Source organism: Exophiala bonariae, assembly GCF_035927105.1.
Source record: "Exophiala bonariae strain CCFEE 5792 chromosome Unknown scaffold_1, whole genome shotgun sequence".
Lineage (NCBI taxonomy): Eukaryota > Fungi > Ascomycota > Eurotiomycetes > Chaetothyriales > Herpotrichiellaceae > Exophiala > Exophiala bonariae.
This window is the reverse complement of record NW_027042476.1, coordinates 1,384,866-1,406,704: the sequence shown is the minus strand read 5'-3', so window position 1 is coordinate 1,406,704 and position 21,839 is coordinate 1,384,866. Positions and strand designations below refer to the sequence as shown.

Genomic DNA, 21,839 nt, shown 5'->3' with positions numbered 1-21,839 from the left:
CGTTCAATGCCACTGTCAGCTATAGCCTGTGAGGCATGTTCGAAACCATCGCTGGATTGTGGCAAAAACGCTTGGATTGCCACCTCGTTGCACCATCTGTGATACACATGAAAAGGGGTTTGGGGTATTTGAATGTATCTGAGCCTACATAGTGTTCATTATATATTGGGGTGTTGGCGAATTTGTACATATTTTCTGTTGCTTGTTGAACCAGAAGTTACATCAGCATGACCTGGCGCGCGGAAGGTTCACCAGGCTGTTCTCCCGACTTGCGCTATGCAATGTGCAGTCAATGTGTTCGACAAGACAAACGCTGCCGTTGGCACGCTGAGGCCAGGTCTAGCACTAATGCTCTGAGTATTGTCCGATCCGCCCGCACTTTTCATACAGCGTAGCAGCAATCAACAAATTCCCTCAGAATGTCGTCCAAATCGTTGAAGCCAACCTGACCAATTTGGCGAAGGATTTCTTCCGACTTTCGGATCAACTCATCCGCATCTCCCAGATCCCGACCTAAATCCTCGTAATCATCGCCCGTCACAATGTCGGTGCGATCGGGATAAAGCTCACGGACCCGCTGCCGAAGGTCGTTCCAGGTATAATGCAGGTAGTAAGCAAAAATACGTTCGTTCGACAGCGATTTTGAAGCTACAGCTGCGACCAAGAGCCGTGCCGAGTCTTGAACGTCGGTCAGGTAGCCTAGCCACAGACTTGGTGAGACGAAACCTCCACATGGAAATATACGCTTATGCTTACCAACATGAGAGACAACCCCCTCGCGCCCACCAGACAGAGCTGTCTTGAGCATGAGACTCGAAGTAGTCAGCTTAAAGTTTCCCTTGAGCTGAGTGAACCCCAGTACGCGACCGAAGACTCCATCTGGAACAACCACATTGGCGGTGAATGGGGGGTTGTTGGTTTTGATCCAGTCCCAGAAAGCCAGTTCGGCGGCGGCCCGACCAGCGCTGTAGGCACTCACCGCGCGTTCGAAGGTATGTACGATGGGTTCTTCGCGTGCTATGCGGAGGTCTTCGTAGTTGTATGACTCGGTGGTCAGAGTATGTGGTACGTTGTATATCGTTGACTCCACCGCTTTGGAGCTGGAGCTCAACACGTAACGCTTCACTCCAGCTTTGGCGGCGGCCTGCAGGGTGTTGATGGTTCCCTTGACAATCGGGTCAATCGACTTGGCGGGATCCGCGTCGAAGACGATGGGAGTTGAGACATATATCACACCTGAAGCACCTGTCCAAACGGATGTTAGCAAATCTTGCTTTAAGCTAGGTATTTTGGCATCTGGAAAGCCAACACACCTTTGAATGCATTATCGAAAGCACCCTCTACTGTGAATTCCTCCACTTTTGTCAATTCGAACTTGCCCGGCCATTGTTTCTCGAAGAGTTCTATCATCCAGTGATTTCTCAGAATGTCTCGAACGGTGCCTCTCACACGATAGCCAGCTTGCAGCAATTTCTCACAGGTTTCCACGCCCATATAGCCATTTGCGCCGATAACCACGACAACCGAGTCGAATGGGATGGCAGGGTCTGTGATCTTCATATTGGTGTAGCTTCCTTTAATCCCAACTAACTTGGGACTCAATTTGCAGACTGAGGATGGACAGCTTGAGAATGATGATGATGAATCTTCGGAAACCATGAATACCTCGTGAATCCGAAGCATAATATACCCCTATCAAGAAAGCACTCCCTTCATCCCATTTCTAAGCAGGTCATTGATTTTTACGGAGCATCCGGCGTCGACAGGCTATCATGTAACTCTGTACACGGAATCCCGAGTATCGATCACAAGGCTGCCTCCAAATTGTTAGTACGGGGGAATCGCTTACATATAGAACCGCTGAGATACGGTGGAAATAGTTTGAGGCTCTTCAAGAGACTGTGACATATGCATGGCTTCATCAAGGCACGTCACATTATCATCTTTTCTTGTGGTCGCCCCCTGACAGACTCGGTGAGTTGATCTTGGGATCAACATTCCCGGACACAGATTGGCCACTTTCAGTCTCTCGAAATACCCTCAATGTGACACCGGGGATGATGCTGCACGGTCGCTTCTATTACCTGTCGCATCACTACCGGTCAATACGCGCAGTGCACACCTGGGCATGGAAGAACAAACTACACACTGTCAACCTAAGTACAGCGGGGCACAAGACAGCCACTCCGATGGACCACAGTAATGGTGTGGAAGCGCCATACCTGCTTTCCACTCCGCAGTACTGGATACCCGAGTGCTTGCCGAAGCATTGCCCCTTGAAGGCGATCAACGTCAAACAACTTGAACATTTCTTACGCAGTTAGCAAACAAGTTTAAGCTCAACTCAGCATACTTTGCGTGACTACCAAAGCTAAACTAAACAGCAGACGAGAAATGATGCTCTCAAGTCCCGTTGCGAAGCCTCAACACCGAGTCATTCTGACCGGATGAATGTTCGTCAATCCGAAGAATGGTCAGAACATGTAAACTTCTGACATGGGGTACAAGCACGGCCGTTTCGACTCCGTTCTCGCACTTGGATATGTAATATCTACAAGGCGAGATGTATAGAAGAACTACATTACTGTTCATTCATTATTCAGCCACGCGGTAGGCACCGAATCTGATTTCTAAGACTATAGCGAGAGGGATTGAGAAGCCATTAAATAAATATCGCTATACACCTACCTACCCGGGCCAGCAGCGGCATCAGCAACACACCGGGGGTCTCGTATCTACACCGCACGTAATCCTCTTCGTCGATCCAAACATCAAACATCAAGCAGAATGGCTCAAGGTAACCCGACTTCCAGCAAGCCTGCGATCGTGGTCATCCCCGGTGGGGCTTGCCCAGTAGTGTTCTACAACGACCTGGTGTCGAGCCTGACCAAAGACGGCTACGAGGCAGAGACGCACAATCTGCGATCCTACACCGACGACCCGAAGAACTCTGAACCTCAGGGTCTGGCCGAGGATGCAGCGTACTTCCACGAAAAGATCGAAGCGTTGGCCGACCAGGGCAAAGACGTTGTCGTTGTAGGCCACTCTTATGGCGGCCTTGTCACGACAGATGCCGCGCACGGCCTGAGTAAAGCGGAGCGAGAGAGTGCCGGGAAACGCGGCGGTGTCGTCCGCATCATTTACCTGAGTTGCATTGTCGGGGCTGTTGGATCAACGTCTGCCGAGACGTGCGCCGACCGCCTCCCGACTTTCGACTTCATGGAGCCCTTCGATGAGGTATGTTTCCTGCCATCAGGACCCTGATGTTATCATGACAACAGAGCAATTGCTAATGCTTCTCTCGGGGGGAAAATAGACTGGCAAGTTCTTGAAACAAAACGCCGAGAAGTCCGCGCACATCGTCTTCAGCGATATGCCGCTGGAGGAGGGCAAGCAATGGGTGTCGAAGATGTGGTGCCACTCGTCCCGTAGCTTTTCGGATAAGATCCAGCATGCGGCGTACCTGGAGAACCCTGTCACGTGGATTTTTTGCACCAAGGACGAGGTGCTGCTGCCGAGCTTCCAGCGCGGGTGTATTGAGTTCATTGAGCAGGAGAAGAAGGGTGAGAAGGTCGACGTTGTTGAGTTGGAGGTCGGGCATTGTCCTAACGTCAGTGCTATTGAGTTGACGGCGAAGACAATTGTTGAAGCCGTGGAGAGGAATGCTTGAACTGCTAGGGCGGCCCTATGGTTAGGCTGTAGATGTTAGCTCTGGTCTGTGTTTCTTGATTGACAGGCAAATACCCAGTACTATCTACGAGGTCGGATGAAAACCCGACCAGCATCAAAAAGCCATGTTGGTCCAGAACATTGGATTGATTCGTGATTTTGATTTTGATCTCAGCTATTTTGAGCATGGTCGAAAAACTCTGATCCACTCTCAGGATCTGTTTCGTCGATTCCATCATCATGGCCCATAGTGCTACATTTTGTCACACGGTTGAGATCCCTGCTCAAGAGGTCGAGGAATATTCATCTCGGTGGCCTAACTGGAAAGTCTAAAGCAGCACTTTTGTCATGTCATCTCGTCATCATGGTATCATCCTATCATCCTGTCATTCCAACGCCAACCCAATTCGTGTGTCACTGATATTGGACATGTAAAAGAAGTATGCTTCATCTCATCGTCGAACAATGACCAAACTTTTTACAAAGCCTTCAGGTTTGCCTCCTCATCGTGCCAGTCACAAATGGCCCACGGGTCCTTCTTGCAACGACGGCATTGGACATCTTTGCAGATATCGGTGGGACACTGGCCACAGCAATCAGGACAGATCATTTTGCCGCATCCGGTTTCATCGCCTTCAGTGCATTGGAGGAATGTTGAAACTTCTCTTCCATATGGGAAAACTGTGGTGATCTGGTGCATGCGTTCCTCGGCGATTTTCAAGGTCTTAGTGTTGTTCTTGTGATTTCCAAGCGCTAGGACAGCAGATCTGTATGCACAGCATGCTCGGTCACAGATTGGGCAACAATTCTCCAAACAAGTAGTGCATTTCAAGTTGCGAGAGTACCATCCTTTACCAGTGTTGGGGTGTCTTGGCTTCGGATCTCCTCCATTGTAGTCACGAGACCAACAGTTCAACGTGCGGCGGAGGAAGAGTTCCTGTACGTGTTAGGCTTGTCCTTTAGAAGATAGGAAATGTGGAACTCACAAGATCAGGTCGATACCAATTACTGCCGTCAAAGTTGGGGATTTCCACTTGGCTGAAGATGTCTGGGGCGTTCTTCTCACTTGCAGACTTGGGTTTGAAGATGGCAGACACTTTACGCAATCCTGTCTTTCTGTGTTCGAATTCGCTGGTTGTCTTGAACCCAGACTGACTGCCAGATGGAGTTTTCGGTACTGCTTTGATATCTGAAGGAGAACCTTCAGCGAGAATATCGAAAATATCAGTCTCCTGATTATCGCGATCAATCTGCAGACGTGACATCTTGCTCTTCAGGCCGTTTGTGTCTGAGCTCTTGCGTCCAGGGGTAGTAGCAGTTAGAGTAACTTCGCTAGCGTTTCCGTACTTGCTAAGCGGACTTGCTATTTGGTTCTTTCGGAGACCCGTAGGTTTGGAAGTACGGCTTGGTGTGGTATGAGCAGAATGGGGGGAAGAGGAAGTGTTGACAGCAGGCTGAGAGAAAGCATTGCCAGGAACTTGGTATGGATTGGTGTTGATTCTTGGACGAATTTCTCGCACTCCCTCGTGCTGATGCTTTTGGGTTGCCCACGCTCGAATTTCATCTGCGGTGGAAGTTGTAAACATCAATGGTGCGTCACTTTTGGCCGAATTAGGGTCGGATTGAGTGGTCGGGTGTTGATTCAAGGTTGGTGGAGGGAGGTTGAGGAGGGAAGCAAAGTTGCCAGTGATGACCCTCTCAGTATTCTGGTTTCGTTCAATGCCAAAACTGGTTGATCTCTGTGCACTTGAGCGAGCCATGGCTTCTTGAGACGGGATCGGCGGCGGGAGACGGGCGTAAGAACGGGCAGGCTTGATTGTCTCCTCGTCAAAGTCACGCTCTTTCTTTCTCGCGAAAGGAAGTTGCGGGAATGGCTCAACCTGCTTGCCAAACATCTCCATGTTGTCGATCTAGGAAAATGTCAACTGAAAACAAATTGAGAGTTTGCTGGGTTTGTTGTCACTGGCTTGTCACCAGTCACAATTGAGACTTCACTTACGATGGCACGCTTTCTTGGCTTTTCACCAGCCATGGTCGAAACGTCCAGTTTGGACGGAGAAGGGGGGGAAGGGGAGGGAGGGAGGGCGACGTCTCTGGCCGCTTCCAAGACTCGCACTGGATCAAAATCCAGAGGGTGAAAGGCCGTGGTGACAATAGAAAGAGGCTTTAGCGAGCCTCGTCGCACTCTCAACGGCAGAGGTGACGAGATCACGTGCCCTCCCCCTAGCCTCGTCAGGGCACTCCTCTCTGGGGACCCTTTGCGGCTCTTAGGAGACAAGCTGCTTGCGCTCAACTTGCTCCCAATTCGCCTCAGGGATGCCCCAGAGAAGAGGCCCGACTTTGGCGTCGGAGGTAGGGACGGACTGTGCATAAGTTGAGTCAGCCACAAGCGATTGGTGCTCGTCACATGATAGGACTTACCCAGTGTCAGGCTCGCCGGCAACGACGTCTTTGACCGGCGTGGTCATGATGAACACTTAGTCGAATGATGCGGTGGTTATGAAAGAAGGTGAGCAGTCGTCTGGATGCTATCTTGAAGAATTGAACTGGGCGTCGACGCCGAGCTCATCCCCCATCATCGGCCAATGGCACGCTCTCGTTGTCCATCGCATCGTTGTCGCCGAGCACTTCTCGTCAACAGAAAAGCGGATCCAGTGTCATCAAGGCGGACGGGGTGCACATCACATGAGATATATCACAAGGCATGGAACGGGCAGCGAATACAAAGCACATCGATGAGACTGACACGCTCTCAAAGGCCATGATAGAAGACGATACGACAAAGAACAGTATACTCACCAGGAACCCAATTTCGCAAGAGAAGATTGACTTTCGAAAGCCTTTCATATTATACCAAGTTCGTCATGCAATCATAACGCATCAAATCTCAATCAAAGTTGCTGTATCGGGACCATTCGGATACACGGCTGACGAAACCAACCCCAACGCCTGCATGGGCATACTCACTGGCATCATAATGCAAATCTGTGCAGATAAAGTCCAGTGCTAGTACCTAAATCATGTCATGGCATGTGTCCTGGTCCATTCTCTGGCAGTCTGAATGGCAGCTTCCTGATCCTCCTTCCATCGCTGAGCAACATCATTTGCCAGTGGATCATCTGGATTGGGGGCACCAAGCAAAGCCTGTATGGAAAGAAGAATCGTTCTGATCTGTAAAGCAGGTGACCAATTGCCTGGTTATTGTTAGTGTACAAACTATGCCAAATCGGAGGGCTGCCCACTCTTCAGAACATCTAGACAGATGCGTCCAAGTTTATCGATGTTGGGGTGATAGATTTTGGTCAGAAACCGGATCTTGGGAGGTGTCATGGGATAATCTTCTGGTAAGAATAGTTCCAGCTTGAAGATGCCACCTTGAAACAATCAGCTTCATTATCCTTCTTCACGGAAACACATCATGAACCGACCTTCATATGGAGATTGGGAGGGGCCATGTATGCTGACATCAAAGTATCTGAGGTTGTCGTCATGTGGAACAGCACTAATTCCAGGGACTCTATGATGTGTATATCAGCCTCACAATCTTTCGCCAGACATGGGTGTCTTCGCGTACGGCTCTGCCATCAACCGTTCAGTTTCTTTTATAATTCTCTTTGGCAACGCCATCTTGGCTCAAAGGAAAGTCCACCACGGGTTGGATCTTGTCAGAAGGCTTTCGTATCCGAGAAATCGAGTTGGGGGAGACAATCAGAAGGCGAAAGTTTGTCTTTTTATGCTGCGCCCGCAGCCGCCTTTGTATGGTAGTGGGATGTTACGAAATGGCCCGGCTAGAATGATTGACACGTGCAAGTGGCAAGTAAAGCAATCGTTTCGCGAGTGAATCGTAGAACTCAGAAGATGACACAGAACTAAGAGATGGTGTACGGAATATTGGTGAACAGATGACTCAAGGGATGCGATTGCCTTGTACAAATCAATGAACCTTGGAAGTCGAAAGAACCTTGGGCGTCGTTGCAACTAAAGTTGCTTGGAAGTCATTGAAATGTGAAGCGCAGCTACGGTGAACCAGTATTCGGTGGACCAAATTGAAGTCAGACGCAACACTTCCAGGCAAAGGTTTGGATATGCCTGGAGTTCATCTCAAACTCCTTTGAAACTCCTACTATTATTGTCAGTGTCAGAGCAATTTGTCACTATAAACATGTTATCATCATTTTGTAATTAGTAGACCCAACACAGTCGTGTCTGAGACATTGGAGCAGTTCCACATTTGGTATGACAGTTCTAGATTTCATTCCTGTAAATAGCAACAACTGGTGTTTTAAATATCCCACTCGGTATTGCCTCTTTTCATAGCCCATTTCCAGAATCAGCTATATTCCTCAAGAATTGCCTCGCAGCATACAGTCTCATCTGCCACGGATTCATTTTTTTAGATTCTTCATAGCCAACAAAAGAGCTCGCCACATTGCTCCATAATCATAGGTATTGCTTGTCGCCCGAGGACCTTCTTCGAAATCCTGTTCAAACACTTTTGTCATCTAGTAGCCGTAGAGATTGACGTTCTCGGTGGTGCTCTGCTTGATTCTGGCGTTTTCACGCTTCAACAGGATCCGCATAACCCAGGCACATGCAATACTGCAAAGAGCAAAACCTGCGCTGGCCCCGAAGCCGATGCCGTATCTGGGTCCGTCCTCCTTAGGCCAGAGGTAAGCACCATAGATGTAGCCAATTTGGCCACCCACGTTGGTCATTGCCAGGACGACGGCCTTCTTCTCCTTAGTCTGACCTAACGTGGAGGATGCCCAGCCGATGATGACGCTGTTGACCGAATATGCGCCCACTGGGAAGATGAAGCATGCAATGTATCGTCCAGCGGTGTTCAATGTAGATGCTGCAATTACAAATCCGACAATTGCAATACCTAGGCCCGTGGTAATATGCCAGGTACGCTCATGATAGCGACCAGATGACCAGCCAAAGAGGATACCGGCTGCTCCTGCAAACAAAAAAGGTGGGCAAGTCATCACCAGGGTAATAGTCGTGTTGAATCCAAGAGTTTTCACAACGCTGGGAAACACTTGTCAGCTTTGAACGATGCATTGAGATGGTGGCACTTACGTTGGGAAGAAAGAGTTGAATGAACAAGCCGACAGATGAAAGTTCTGCATGAGACAGAACACCCAAGTCCTGGGATCCTTGCAAGCTTGCTTGAGACCCTCCATGGCGGAGGTCTCGGCCTGGGTACCGACTCGATCACGCTCCATACGGCTGTGAGCCAACTCGCGTTCTTCAGGCTTCAACCAGCGGGTAGTCAACGGAGTGTCGGGCAGAAGCCAGAAACCGAATAGAGCCACGACAGCAGTCGCGACGCCTTCAACGATGAAGAGCCATCTCCAGCCTGCAATGCCATGGACGCCCGACAATCCGGCGAACACACCAGCAGCGATCAAGCCCGAGAAACCAGTTGCGAGAATCTGTGCGCAGTAAAGAAGTGCGATTCGCGAAGCAACCTCTGTGAATCTGTATTAGCCCTTGCCCACTCGAATCAAGGGTGCTGGAATGAACTAACCTTTACGAGTGTAGAAAATCGAAAGGACATAAGTTGCTCCCGGGTAGAACGGCGCTTCGGTTATACCAAGAAAGAATCTAGCGGCGACGAGGCCACCGTAGCTTTGAACCAATGCAGTACAGCCTGGATTCAGTCAGTGAAAGGTCTGGCTCAGTATTCGCGCAAAATGAATAGCAATGGGTAGACTCACCAGACACAACAGCCCAGATCAACATCCAGCTGCTCATGTACAAGCCGGGACGAATTCTGGTAATCATCATATTTGAAGGGATCTGCATCAAGACATAACCGACGAAAAGAATGCTGATGGTGGTATTGAATTGTGTGCCGGTCATATTGAGATCTTCTTCGAGGTCATTGAGACGCGCCTGTGCTAAAGCATTGCGGTCGACGTAGTTGAGAAAGTACATGGTGCACAGAGTGGGCTTCCATGTCTGTTAGGAACAGCCCGCCCATTCAATGAAGACATTCTACTCACCATGATGCGCCAGTCAAGTTTTCTGACCAATGCGATTTCGACAGGGTCCGTTTTTGCTGTTGCGCCTGCATAGTCTCCATTTGTTGCTGGTTGCTCCTTGAAGTCTTCAATGTTCTCAATCGACATTTTGTGGACATTGCCAGCGTCAGCCGGGGCAGCTGAAGGCTCGTCCGACTTCATGATGGTGTTTTATGCTTGAAGATTGGGGTATCGCTCTCAAACGCGCTTGTGTCAGAGGAGAAGATACTATGTATCGAATGAGAAGGAAATTGACGAGTCGCGCTGACAAAATGCAACCTGAGATCAGCGGGCTCACCACCAGTATTTATGTCATGCGATGGCACACAGTCTGGGGACAACCCGGGGTCTGTATAACGGGGAAGTTCTCTGTGGAGATAAGATGACTGGGTTGTCTGCATCTCAACAATTCTGATTGGCGCCACGGGCGACATACTGTAGCAATCGACTACCGCATGAATATGATCGGCTATAGAATCATGATCACCATCGGCCCAACAGCAAGATCTGAAGGGTATGTGATTGGAAGACACTGCTTTCGGTGCCAGAAGTGATTCCGGACCCTGTGCTCATAGGGATCCTCTCAAGTATGATCGGAGGCCATTATGCCTAGGTATGGAGAACGAAGTCTTGGAAGCTCCTGGGCAGCGAGCTTGTTGAGGTCAAGATCCAGGATAACATCGTGTTTCTTGAGGAGGCTCAGGCGTAGTCAGCCTATGAGACAACCCCGCGCTTTTGATACCCCTGGTCTTTGCAGAAAATCCAAGACTTTTCCAAGAATCTAGTTCATTGAAATGGGAAAAAGAGTTTGGAGGAGGGAGACATCGGCCTTTTTACATCGGCCAGATCGGCAATGTCGGCGGCAAGCTTGGCATCAGCATCAATATTCTACGGGAGAGCATGACCAAAGGAGATGTAGTGTCCTCTAGTCCTCTAGTCCTCTTTGGGTTTCTTGATAACGTTTTCCCGAGCCTCCTCACCCACGGCCATTTTTCTTCGGCCGTTTATCTTGAACTGGTGCCGAAGAATTATGGTGACCATATTCGGAAGATCTAGTATCGCCCATATCTGAATTGGAGAGGCAACGGACAATTGCCCTCGAACCAGTGTGTTGACGGCCTAGTATGGGGCTGCGGCAATATTCTACTGCCTGATGGAGTCAGCGCGGAACATGGGGATTTTCTGCTTAGACAGAATGGGTTTATCAAGGCTCTTGAGTCTCCAAATTGTAGTCAAGGTACAGATTCCAAGCTACTATCCAGATTGAAATCCTTGACCAGTCAATATGGCCGTCCAAGTTACGCGAGCACCAAATTTACCTACCTTTGGCCTTGTTCTCGATCCTGCCATTGCTACCCAACGTGAAGCATCAAACCATACGCAGGGAGTCTCTCACTCCCTACCATCTTTGCCTTTATTTCTTGACGCACGATCTCACGCACTTGTCGAACCACTGAAGGCTGCTATTATCGATAAGACTAAGAATGAAGAGTTTACTTACTCGGACCTCTTGAGCGATGTTGCTGCTTTTAAGACAAAGCTCCAAGACGCCCTGGAGATACAAAGCCATTCAAACGTGGGAGTACATCTAGAAGAGCCGAGGATCGCCTTTCTTGTCCCAGCAGGATATGACTATGTCGTTGCTCAATGGGCTATCTGGGCAGTTGGTGCCATCTGCGTGCCGTTATGTACGTCAACGTCTCTAATCGGTGGTTACGGATGCCTTCTAACAGTTCAGGTACAACTCACCCTCTCAGTGAACTACTTTACACAATCTCGGACTCCGACCCTTCTTTGATCATCCTGCATCCATCCTTTCAAGGTCTGGAGGCAGGTTTCCGCAGCAAGGCTCAGAACGTCCCTCTACTCAGATTCGACCCATTGTCAAAACCCAGAACCCAAGACAACACTCGAAGCCTGCCAAAATTCACAGCTTCTCCACTCTTAACACAACGCGCATTGATAATTTACACGTCAGGAACCACATCTCGGCCGAAGGGTTGTGTCACTACCCACGAAACTCTCACATTCCAGGCACGATCATTAGTGCAAGCATGGAAATATCAACGATCTGATCATCTAATACACATGCTTCCACTGCATCATGTGCATGGAGTCATCAACGGCCTCACTGCAACACTTCTGGCAGGCGGGACAGTGGAGATGTATGCCAAATTTGATCCCAAAATTGTGTGGGACCGATGGACCGAAAAGGGGTCGACAACTATGTTCATGGCGGTCCCAACCGTGTACTCTCGACTAATTGAATATTTCGACACCAAAATCCGTGGAACTCCGCCAGAGTCTGCAGCCAGGCAAGGTGCAAAAGCTCTCCGTCTAACTGTTAGTGGCTCAGCGGCTCTTCCAGTATCGACGAAGCAAAAATTCCGTGAGATTACAGGACATGAGCTTTTAGAGCGCTATGGGATGACCGAGGTTGGAATGGCACTTAGCTGTGGCCTTGACCCTGCGCAGCGCATCAGCGGCAGTGTGGGCTGGCCTCTTCCGGGAGTTTCTGTCCGTCTTGTGGATCCCGAGACAAAAGCCATCATCTTATCTTCTGGCAAGGATGAGTCTGGTCTGATTGAGATTCAAGGTCCCAATCTATTCGCTGAATACTTCCGCCAGCCTGAAGCCACATCCGAGACTTTCACCCCAGATGGATGGTTCAAGACCGGCGACGTGGCGAAGAGAAACACAGATGGAGCCTACTTTATCCTCGGACGAGAGAGTGTTGATCTGATCAAGAGCGGCGGGTACAAAATCTCGGCCCTCGAGGTCGAAAGAAAGATCTTGGGAAATGCCGGCCTGGAACCCATCATTTCTGAAGTGGTCGTTGTAGGAGTGGAAGACCCAGACTGGGGACAGAGAGTAGCTGCCGTGGTGAAGACGAAACAATCGGTAAGGAACTCGCGAGATTTTGTCCCCTTTTCCTGCGAAGTGTTTGACCTGACAACGTATAGGCACCACCCATGGATCTGGCAACGATGCGAAAATGCCTCAAGGAAGACATGGCACCATATAAGATTCCAACGATACTCAAGCTAGTGGACAACATCGAGCGGAACGCCATGGGTAAAGTGAACAAAAAGCAGATAATCAAGCGATATTTTGGTCCCAAATTGTAAGTGGTTGTTTACTTCTCTCCCACCTTCAAGTACTGATCATTGGTCTTTTTTCTAACAGAGAAGGGGCAGGTAATTGTACAGTAATGCAAGCCTGAGGTTCTTGAAATCATGGTGGACGACGTTTACAGATGCTGCATGATGCAACAAGTGGTTTGGGAACACGCAATACATAAATTTTCTACTGGTAGTGGCAGGTCAGGACATATTGCGTTGGCTGTGAAAGCCTACATAGCTATTGAGAAATTTAATTCTTCTGACAACATCGTTCCCTTCTGTCATCCATATTTTCCCTTGACTACTTAGCTTGAAATTTACTACGACTTAGCGCTACAGGACTTCGACTCGAGCAACCCCCCTCCCCCATAGATAAAAACTATACAAGGTAGTCTTCCATACTTTCAAACATGCACCTCTAGATTGCAGAGTGAATACCTATTCTACCAACTCAACAACAAGCCGCGCGCGGAAATACCTCAACAACCGACTCGGACAATATGCAACCCTTATCTCTCCCACAAGACGATCAACCGCCGCATCGTTCGCGCCATATGACCGGCTCAACAAACAGAATCATTCCACATGTCATTCACGGACCTCGAACTCGCCCGTATAGAACCATGCAGTTGAGGCGCGTAAATACTGGTCGGAAGCGCTGAGGGAAGGCGGGGTATGTCCATACTCGGGGGTTTATTTTTCGCCGAGGAGCCGATTGCATGGCGCGTTACAGAATTATTGTCCATCTCACCGGGCAAGAGATAGGTACGTTGGGCGATGCGATCATGATACGCATCGGGTTGAGTGCCCGAGATTGTGGTGGTTGCAAATTCGATGGCGCAATGTCGAGAGGCCGCCTTCTAGTTAGGTTTTTGCCAGGCCCTGGTGCTCGAGTCGGTGGGTTCTTGTCGGATGGGCTAAGTTGAGGGGTTTTGACAGGCATGGACGAGTCGCTCGAAGGAATAGTCTGAGTCAAGATCTGTTGGGACAGCTTTGCTGTATCGTGACTGCATGTCTCAATGCTAGATACAAAGGGTATCTATGTTAGTCCCAAGGTATTTACCTGAAACGCTGCGCAGAGGATTCAAGTGCCGCTGAGGGACATGTTGTGATCTAGTTGCCACTGAGCAGTGGGCTATCCCTGCCCATGCCAGATCTTGACTTTCCTTCCACATCCTGCCCACTTCTTCGACCAGATTGCGCTGTCTTCCGAGTACTCTTCTACCTGGACCCTGACAATATAAAACACTTCCCAAGCAATATGCACCAGAACCCTGAACATCACCGAAGAAGCTCGCAATCACCCTCCCCTAAGACCTCCCCCTGAGCTATACCTCTCTGTAAGTATCACTCCCAAGTGTACTGCCGGCCACAAGATCAGTATATACCTGTTGTGGAGACATCTGCAAGATCAGAAGCCGATTTCATCATCGAATCACGGCGTCCCAAGAGCTCGCTGAAGAAAGGAATGTTCTTCCGGATCATCCAGCCACGGACAAGGTGCCTTTAACTGCAATGCGATACTCTCCGTAAGGAGAATTGTCGATCTCAGAGTTTGGTTTGTTGCTCCTAGGTTGATAGAACCAAAGAAGTGTCTGTGAAATTGTGCAATATTGGTCAGCGAAGAGAAATCTAGGAAATATATTCTGTCATGGAGAGGACAATTTCACTCACCCTTTCGCTTGTGGACTACAACCATCTGCCAAACAACAGACGAACTCAAGGAGACCTGTGTCCAATCCACCGATGATACTGTGCTCCGATAAAAGTTCTCCATAAATGCAATTGATTGCAAAGTGGGTCAAATCGCCACCAGATGTAGCATCCATGGCTGAAATGACCCTGGAAGTATGTTGACGATAAATGGCGTTGAAGAAGGCGAGGCCCCGGTCATATTTCTCAGTTGATGATAATGGGGAGCGCAATGAACTATCTGCAGCTAATATTGAAGATAGATGCGGCGTTGAACCTTCAATGGCTGATTTCAATGCGAAGAGCGCATTAATTGCCTGGGAGAGTGTTGTACCGTCAATTTCAGACCTCCATCATAAGGTCAACAGATTGCGAGTCAAATGGAGCTTACCCTCGGAAACCCCACCAGCGTGCTAGACTTTAGACACGCTTCCCGAAGTATTCTGGCCACGGATAGACGACCTGTATCGTCTTGGACTTGACATGCCAGATATGTCCACAAATCGCCAATGAGCTTCTCTTTGTGATAGGAGAGAAGGACGGCTGTTGTGAGTATATACCAAAGAGGCGATCCATCGGATTTAGCAGGATCTGAGCGGTTTGAAAATATGTCCTGTACGGCGGAAAAGTCAAGCTGCGTCCGTCTCGTGATAGTTATCAATGAGTTTCGTGAGCTGTTGGTACTGGCGAGGGATTCACTAGATGACGAAATTTCTGATTTTGGTGTGTCAGTGCCATTGTCGTTTGAATCTGAGGCTGCGCTATGTGTCGTGACAGTCATGTCGAGTCGTTCGTTATGGCTAGTAGTACGGAGACAGTTGTGTAAAGAGCGGAATGGAGAATGATAATAATTCAGGGGCAAGGCTGAGTTAAACGGGGCCGAGGGGCGGTTGTGGATTTTGGATGGAACGTGAGGGGGAATAATTAAACAACAGTCGTGAATGATTTGAGGTGCACTGGGAGAAATAATAGGGTAATTGCGGAGTTTTATGAAAACATACCGTACCTCAGCATGCATCGATTTTTGTATCATGGAGCACTGATGTTCCAAATCAGCCAAAGTGGGGAGGCAAAGTACAGTGTAAGATCGAGGCTAAATATTGGGGCAAGAAAAAAACTCGGCCACAGCGGCGTCCCTGGGCCCTCACATAAGCGTGGGGCCCGAAACCACCTCTCTTGTACGAGTAGTTCGGCAATAGGTTTTTCTCCACTCGACGGATGTTCCTCCATATTAGAGAACCCGTGACCCTGAATATCACATGCTCTTGGACTGGTTCCTCTCATGCTAGGAATCGATGACCAGAGTCTGGGTGTGATCTCCCGAGGCTTCGGCGGAGCGGACAGGAATTTGGGAAGGCAGAAATCGGAATGATCAGGTTATTCACCCTTCCAAACTCGAAGGACGATCATTTGCATATGTCGGTTTTGAAAGCAGCTCTGGTCAGAGTGCGAAGCTGGAAAGAACTCTAGAGCATTAGTAAGAAATGAATCGAGAAATGCCCGAGTCTCTTCCGTATCCTTTTGCTCAGGCTGATCAAACGACTGTGGGCACTTCTCAGCCTAGTCGCACCTGCCTATGCCTAGGGCTCCGTGATCCATTCCACCCAGCTGCAATTATACATAGCTTCTGCAAACTGGAAGATGTATGTTATCTGTGAGATCGTCATTACCAACAAATCCTCGTTGGTCAATTGCACCACACTACAAATGAGAAGCCTCCTTCTTGGACTGCATCAAAGGCTCTAGAAATCGCCAATGTCCCTGCGGACCCCATCCTTTGTTCTTCCATTCATTCGCCTTCTGTGGAAAGTACTCCAACACGTCTAGTAAGGACCCGTCATGGGCAAATATAGTCAAGATATTGTCCTCGCCATCGAAGTTTGCCAACTCGTCTGTGCTCCTCTGAGACTCGGCCAAGTCTTCATCCGGCCCAGCGACCAAGCAGAATGGGGTGGTCCGTGATTTCCTCTCACCATCTTCTTCGTTGCGGAATCGGTGCATTGATGCAAAGAGATCGCCTGGACATGTACTATTCGAAAACGGCGCACTGTTTGGTGCGGGCGAGATTTGATCCGGGAGTGGATACTTCTCAGTCGGCCGGAAGACCATACAGGAATGTACGATGTCGCCACCGAGGAAGATGAATGTTGAACCTCCACCGTCATCACTGCTGGATGTCGTTCTCGCAAGTGCGGAAAGATGCCCTACCGTGTGTCCCGGAGTGCTCAACAGATAGAAGCTCCCGTCGTCGAAATAATCGTACGCCTTGAACTTCCCGATCGTCAATACCTGGTGATCATTGGGCGCGAATTCAATCTCAACAGTTCCCCTTCCTTCATACGTATCACTTGTCGTCTCTGCCGCCTCGGGATTTTCAGGCCACCCTGGTAAGTATCTCTGTTTATACCCTGGACCAACCACTAGCCTTGTGGTGCCTGGAAATTTGGTAGTGTCACCCACATGATCGAAATGATGATGACTGAAGATGATGCTATCAATATCGCCAGGTTGTACGCCATGCTCGACCAGAATTTCGGACACGTCTTTCTCAACGCTGATTTGCATGTGGATCTCATCCAGCCCTTTCATTAAGTGTGGACTAAAATGCGTTCGAAAGTTCTTCCGGACCCCCAAGTCGAAGAGGAGTCGAGAGTTTGAAGGTTTGTGATAGATGTAAAACACGAAAGTTGGGCCTCCATTCCTTTCGAACCCCGGATATAATGGCTCAAAGACGAACCAATGAGGGACATTGCCGACCCAGGACGTGCTATTGATGACTGATACATCAACGGTGACGGAGGATTTTGGGATCTCGATCTTGCCGGTCGATGAGGCCATCGTCATCACGCTTCGCGGAGCCACTGCCTCGAGGCTGGGGAGGTTGAAGATAGTGGATCAACACAGGGATAAAATCCAAGACGAACTGACAGTGCGGTCCCAAGAACAAAGAAGTCCCGGAGCTGCCTTTATGTATCCTGCGACGATGATATACCACCAGGCAGCGAATGCATACGTTAGCGCTCTGGCGCGCCCTGGTACAATTGTCTTCCTGGAAGGGCTTTCAAGGCCTGAGTTGGAAGGTGGAAAGGATCAACAACTCTGAATCGAGGAATACGGACGTCCTTCGTATTTGATTGGCGTCAAAGCCGCGTGCAACGTCAGCAGAGGACTGGTGTGCTTCTCCATCCACCCCGCAGTACCTAGTTACAGTACGTTGGCTACGGCGTTGCATTTCCTTCGTATTTGTGCTCGGTCGGAAAAGTATACATGGAATCGCGCAGGGCGTCTTTTGTGCCGAATACCTCATACTGTGGGAAACATGATGTGTGTAGATACCTAAATGCCTACCGACCCTCCGATTCCGATAATTGATTGAGTACATAGATGAGAAAGCAAGGACAATGTTAAATCCACAACCGATAAAGCTTAAACAAAAAGTGTAAATGTCCACCTCCAGACAACCTGAGTATGCTGGAACTCAAACTCTGAAATGTGGAACTGAGATTCGTGCCTTTCCTTTCAGGCAGCATTGCTGATACGCGGCAGGTGAACCAGGCATGTACCTTGGGGATTGACCAACATCGCATCTACCTAGTTAGGGACCTGGGTTGATCGATATCGCATACGAGGGAAGCAGAGATTGATGCATGAATCATATGTGCCGCGCGAATCTGAGTGTGAATTCACATTTCCACTGCCCGTGGTTGCGATAGCCAGTCGAGAGTCATTGCCGTCACTTAGTATTTCTTGCTCTCTACGTCCCTGTCCCCGATCGCTTCGGCCTCATCGTCCAAACGCCCGCTCGGCCTTCTGTGATAGTTCGTCCACCATCACACTGGGTAGTCGCTGGGCTCGCTGGGCTCGCTGAACATCGCCACATGCCATGGTCCTGGTGCCCATTGATCATCCGTCGCGATATGATATTGTACACATGTCGCCGAACAAGTGAAAGAAACACAACTCCTGAAGGGACAAAAAGTTCAATGAAAATGTGAAAAAACAACGCGGCCGTTACTTAGCTGTCTGTAGCTGACAATATCGTACATGGGTTGGGGAAACGATGACCACAGCGCAAATACCACATCCCATTCGAGATGGTGTTTGGCAATTCCGGCCGTTCACCGATCATTGTGCCCCTCTGTCATTTCCTTCCATCTGATTTCATTTCGTTTCATTTCATATCCGTCCATATTCCTATCGTTATCGAGTCTCGCATCGCTCCTCCACCTCTTTCTTAACCTCAACTCGTACATAGAAAGATTGATCAAGCTCTCCTCCTATTTTCTTTCCCTGACTCATTAACTCTCGACCTCATCAAACAGCGTCCCGAACCCACCGTCCCAAGAATCGCCGAAAATGCCCGACGTGTCAGGACCCAGGGACCTCCTACGCCGGCGATTGATTTCGCGTTTCCTGGCATGTCTCGTCTTGTAGTTCTGTTGGCAGTCGCCGCACCAACGCTCGCGCGGCAGGGGTCGCTCATATGCCAGTCCCAGGATGTATGTGCGTCGCGGACAGTTTGGCACCCAGCAGCTGGAACACCGTGCCTCGCGGCGGCTCTTGGGAAGCGGCGTTTGCTCGATGGCGCGCCAGCGGGGAGGGTCGTGCTCGGTGTCTTCTGAGGAGAGCAGGCCGGTTCTGGAGGTCTTTTTCGAGTGGGCGATTGCTGGTGTGGATGACGACGAAGACACGTTGTGGTTCCTGCTTTCTTTCCACTCGGCCAGTGCAGCCCGACGCTCTGCGAGACCGCCCTCCCAGTGAAGGTTCAGATCCAGTCGTAGAGGCATCCACCAGCGCCTGCTCCTTCGCTCCCTCGTCGATTGCTGAGATCTGCGCTTCGCTTCCCTTTTGGCGCGCCACGTCTCAAGCATGTCGATAAGTCGCCTCTCGAGCCCGGCATATTCCATGAGATCCTCCTCTCTGCGGCGCTTCTCCTCGAGCTCGAAACAGGTCACGCAACCCCACCACAACTCGAACGTCCCACTGCCACAGCACGAACACACGCCGATTTCCTCCTCGGGGTTCACGAGACTCCGGCCTTCCAGCGCCCAGCGTTTGACTCGTGTGCGTCGACTGGATTTCCGCACCGTCTCGCTCTTCTTGACCCAGTTCTCCTTCCACCACTGACCCTCGATGTCGCGATATCGGCGCATGCAGTCCTTGCAGACGCGGTCGCGGGCTGATTTCGCACCTAGACCCGTGCCTTTGTTGCTCATGCGCTCCACGAAACACCATAGCGGCTTCACCTCCAGGCAACCGTAGCAGCAGAGTTCTTTCGCAGGCCGCTCGATTAGTCGAAAGTCGAACGCTGCGTACAGGAGATCCCACAGCGCTCCGAGCCGTTGCCGCGGGTAAATGGTGCGGTACTCGCGGAATCGTTTGATTTCATTGTCGAGGGACTTCTGCACGAGTGCCGACCGGATCCGGTGCACGAGGTCCGGGTCCAGCAGAGACAATATTGTTTTGCACGTTTGGCGGAGTGCGAGGAGCGTGTCGAAGTCTAGGTATTTCACTGCAAGAATGTAGTGAATGTCGTGGGGGAGAATGGTGAGGAAGGGACTCCGCTGTTCGGTTTTCATTGCGACGGGTGCTGTCCTAGATTTTGTGGGCAGGACTATTGATGGGATTGTTGAGCTTGGTTGAACCTCAGGCTTGATGGGCACTGGAGCAACGATGGTAGTGGCCGGGTTTGAAACCCGAGATCTTGAAGTTGGAATCGTCACATCTGAAGACTGTTCTGATATATCAACTTGAGATGATTCCTTTCGGTCAGCGAGGCGTGCGTTCATGGCTGAAGGATCAGGATTTGATAGATTGACTCGGGACCAATCACCACTCAAGCGGAGCCTTGAGGATGATTTCGACGTTAATGCATCCAGTTGCTGAGCCGAGTCGTAATTGCAAGCTCGGTCCATGCTTTCTGGAACCCAGTGGGGTGGAGATCCAGGAGGTTTGCCTGAGATTGTTGTGCACAGTACAAAGTTGGAATCCTGGATGCGGTTGGGTTTCGAGGTTGGAGGTGACTATCCACAAACGTGTGAAATATTGAAGCTGATGCAAGATGATATCAAGTTATGACTAAGATATCCCAAGGCAGCAACATTTGCGATGGATCGAATGTGGACGACGATGGTTACTTAGCGAGGTCGTGGTGATAGTGAAAGTCGTGGCGTTTCGTCAGGCGGAAAAGGTGGGAGTCACTGGGCTTTGGCGCTAGCTGATGGTGGTGAAGACAGAAGTGCCTTTGAGTTTGAGATGCCAATTCAAGGGTGCAAGGCGCTGACTGGAAGGCTGGATGAAGGTGAACGAAAACAATGTTGGATCGATGGAATTGAATGGCGTGCAAATGAGTGAACAGTGACTGGTTCGTTGACGACGACGACGACGACGAGGAAGATTGATGATTGTACAAAGTTGATGATGCGTGATGATGCAGTGGTGTCAGGTTTGAGGTTCGAGGTGTGAGGTTCCGGATGTTTGAATAATTGACGTTGGGTTGGAGCGGGGCCGACAGGCGGTGGGTGGGCACTGGGCACTAAGCACTGCCAGTATGGAGAAGGGGAGCGCACAGCGGGCGGTCATCAGGCACACTTCACTGGGACTTGAGAAACAACAGAAACAACACCAAAAGGGCTACGGATTGAAAGTGCGTCAGGGACCAAGGGGCGGATCGTCAAGGCAGGCTGTGGAAGACCTCGTAAGCTTGTGACAGTTGACTGGGTGGTCCTTCAAGCCTCCGTGGGCTCTCTTTTGGTAGGGCAAAGACAACGCCAGGCGGGTTTGGGACGTATCGAGGAGGGCTGGGTTTCAGCCTGTCGACGAATGAGGCTCGCTCACGGCCAGAGTTATTTAGTGGCTTCAAGGCACCGAGGCGGGGGTGGAACAAGACATGTTGCTGACGGTCACGCGCTGGCTTCACTAACTTGAACCCTGAACTGTGGCGTCGCGAGATGCATGGCCACACAATCAATTCCACCCCAAGTGGCACAGAAATTGAATGTGCTGGACAGCATGCCCTGGAGTTCAAGCCTGAAGGGAATTGGTGTACCCGTTGTGATAACTACTCGTCAGTACATACCGGTACCTCATTCCGATTCCACGGCAATCTCGAATATCGTGAGATCCATACGACACCTAGTCGGTGGCTGATGCTCAGCCATTGATCCAGTTTCGCTTGCTTCAAGCTGCTTCCAACAATGACCATATCCGCGCCATGCCAAACAACCAGAATCATGATGCTCTGACAAACTTTCCCAGGTACATAAAACACATGGCACCAGCCCGAACTCTAAATCCCTGTGGTTGCTTGCTTCACCTTGGCACCTCT

General features: G+C 50.0%; 8 protein-coding genes across 8 annotated transcripts; 2 read left to right on the top strand and 6 right to left on the bottom strand.

The window, feature by feature from the left end:
• Nucleotides 1-382: 382 nt before the first annotated feature.
• LTR84_000502 (uncharacterized protein) lies at nt 383-1,560 on the bottom strand (the record flags this gene model as incomplete). Its single annotated transcript, XM_064844132.1, has 2 exons — nt 383-1,245; nt 1,314-1,560. The coding sequence occupies 2 exons, from the start codon at nt 1,558-1,560 to the stop codon at nt 383-385; spliced, it is 1,110 nt and encodes a 369-aa protein (XP_064711992.1).
• Nucleotides 1,561-2,787: 1,227 nt separating this feature from the next.
• LTR84_000501 (uncharacterized protein) lies at nt 2,788-3,670 on the top strand (the record flags this gene model as incomplete). Its single annotated transcript, XM_064844131.1, has 2 exons — nt 2,788-3,237; nt 3,317-3,670. The coding sequence occupies 2 exons, from the start codon at nt 2,788-2,790 to the stop codon at nt 3,668-3,670; spliced, it is 804 nt and encodes a 267-aa protein (XP_064711991.1).
• A 477-nt stretch (nt 3,671-4,147) lies between these two features.
• Nucleotides 4,148-6,137, bottom strand: LTR84_000500 (uncharacterized protein; the record flags this gene model as incomplete). Its single annotated transcript, XM_064844130.1, has 4 exons — nt 4,148-4,606; nt 4,656-5,579; nt 5,669-6,032; nt 6,091-6,137. 4 exons carry the CDS (start codon nt 6,135-6,137, stop codon nt 4,148-4,150), a joined length of 1,794 nt encoding a protein of 597 aa, XP_064711990.1.
• Nucleotides 6,138-6,687: 550 nt separating this feature from the next.
• Nucleotides 6,688-7,160, bottom strand: UBE2N (ubiquitin-conjugating enzyme E2 N; the record flags this gene model as incomplete). Its single annotated transcript, XM_064844129.1, has 3 exons — nt 6,688-6,863; nt 6,912-7,043; nt 7,094-7,160. The coding sequence occupies 3 exons, from the start codon at nt 7,158-7,160 to the stop codon at nt 6,688-6,690; spliced, it is 375 nt and encodes a 124-aa protein (XP_064711989.1).
• A 1,011-nt stretch (nt 7,161-8,171) lies between these two features.
• On the bottom strand, nt 8,172-9,860 carry LTR84_000498 (uncharacterized protein; the record flags this gene model as incomplete). Its single annotated transcript, XM_064844128.1, has 5 exons — nt 8,172-8,700; nt 8,752-9,145; nt 9,203-9,325; nt 9,393-9,627; nt 9,681-9,860. 5 exons carry the CDS (start codon nt 9,858-9,860, stop codon nt 8,172-8,174), a joined length of 1,461 nt encoding a protein of 486 aa, XP_064711988.1.
• Nucleotides 9,861-10,983: 1,123 nt separating this feature from the next.
• On the top strand, nt 10,984-12,826 carry LTR84_000497 (uncharacterized protein; the record flags this gene model as incomplete). The annotated part of the gene is made up of 3 exons (XM_064844127.1): nt 10,984-11,386; nt 11,437-12,599; nt 12,662-12,826. 3 exons carry the CDS (start codon nt 10,984-10,986, stop codon nt 12,824-12,826), a joined length of 1,731 nt encoding a protein of 576 aa, XP_064711987.1.
• Nucleotides 12,827-16,213: 3,387 nt separating this feature from the next.
• Nucleotides 16,214-17,350, bottom strand: LTR84_000496 (uncharacterized protein; the record flags this gene model as incomplete). Its single annotated transcript, XM_064844126.1, has 1 exon — nt 16,214-17,350. The coding sequence occupies one exon, from the start codon at nt 17,348-17,350 to the stop codon at nt 16,214-16,216; it is 1,137 nt and encodes a 378-aa protein (XP_064711986.1).
• Nucleotides 17,351-18,810: 1,460 nt separating this feature from the next.
• On the bottom strand, nt 18,811-20,427 carry LTR84_000495 (uncharacterized protein; the record flags this gene model as incomplete). Its single annotated transcript, XM_064844125.1, has 1 exon — nt 18,811-20,427. One exon carries the CDS (start codon nt 20,425-20,427, stop codon nt 18,811-18,813), a length of 1,617 nt encoding a protein of 538 aa, XP_064711985.1.
• Between the last annotated feature and the right edge of the window lie 1,412 nt (nt 20,428-21,839).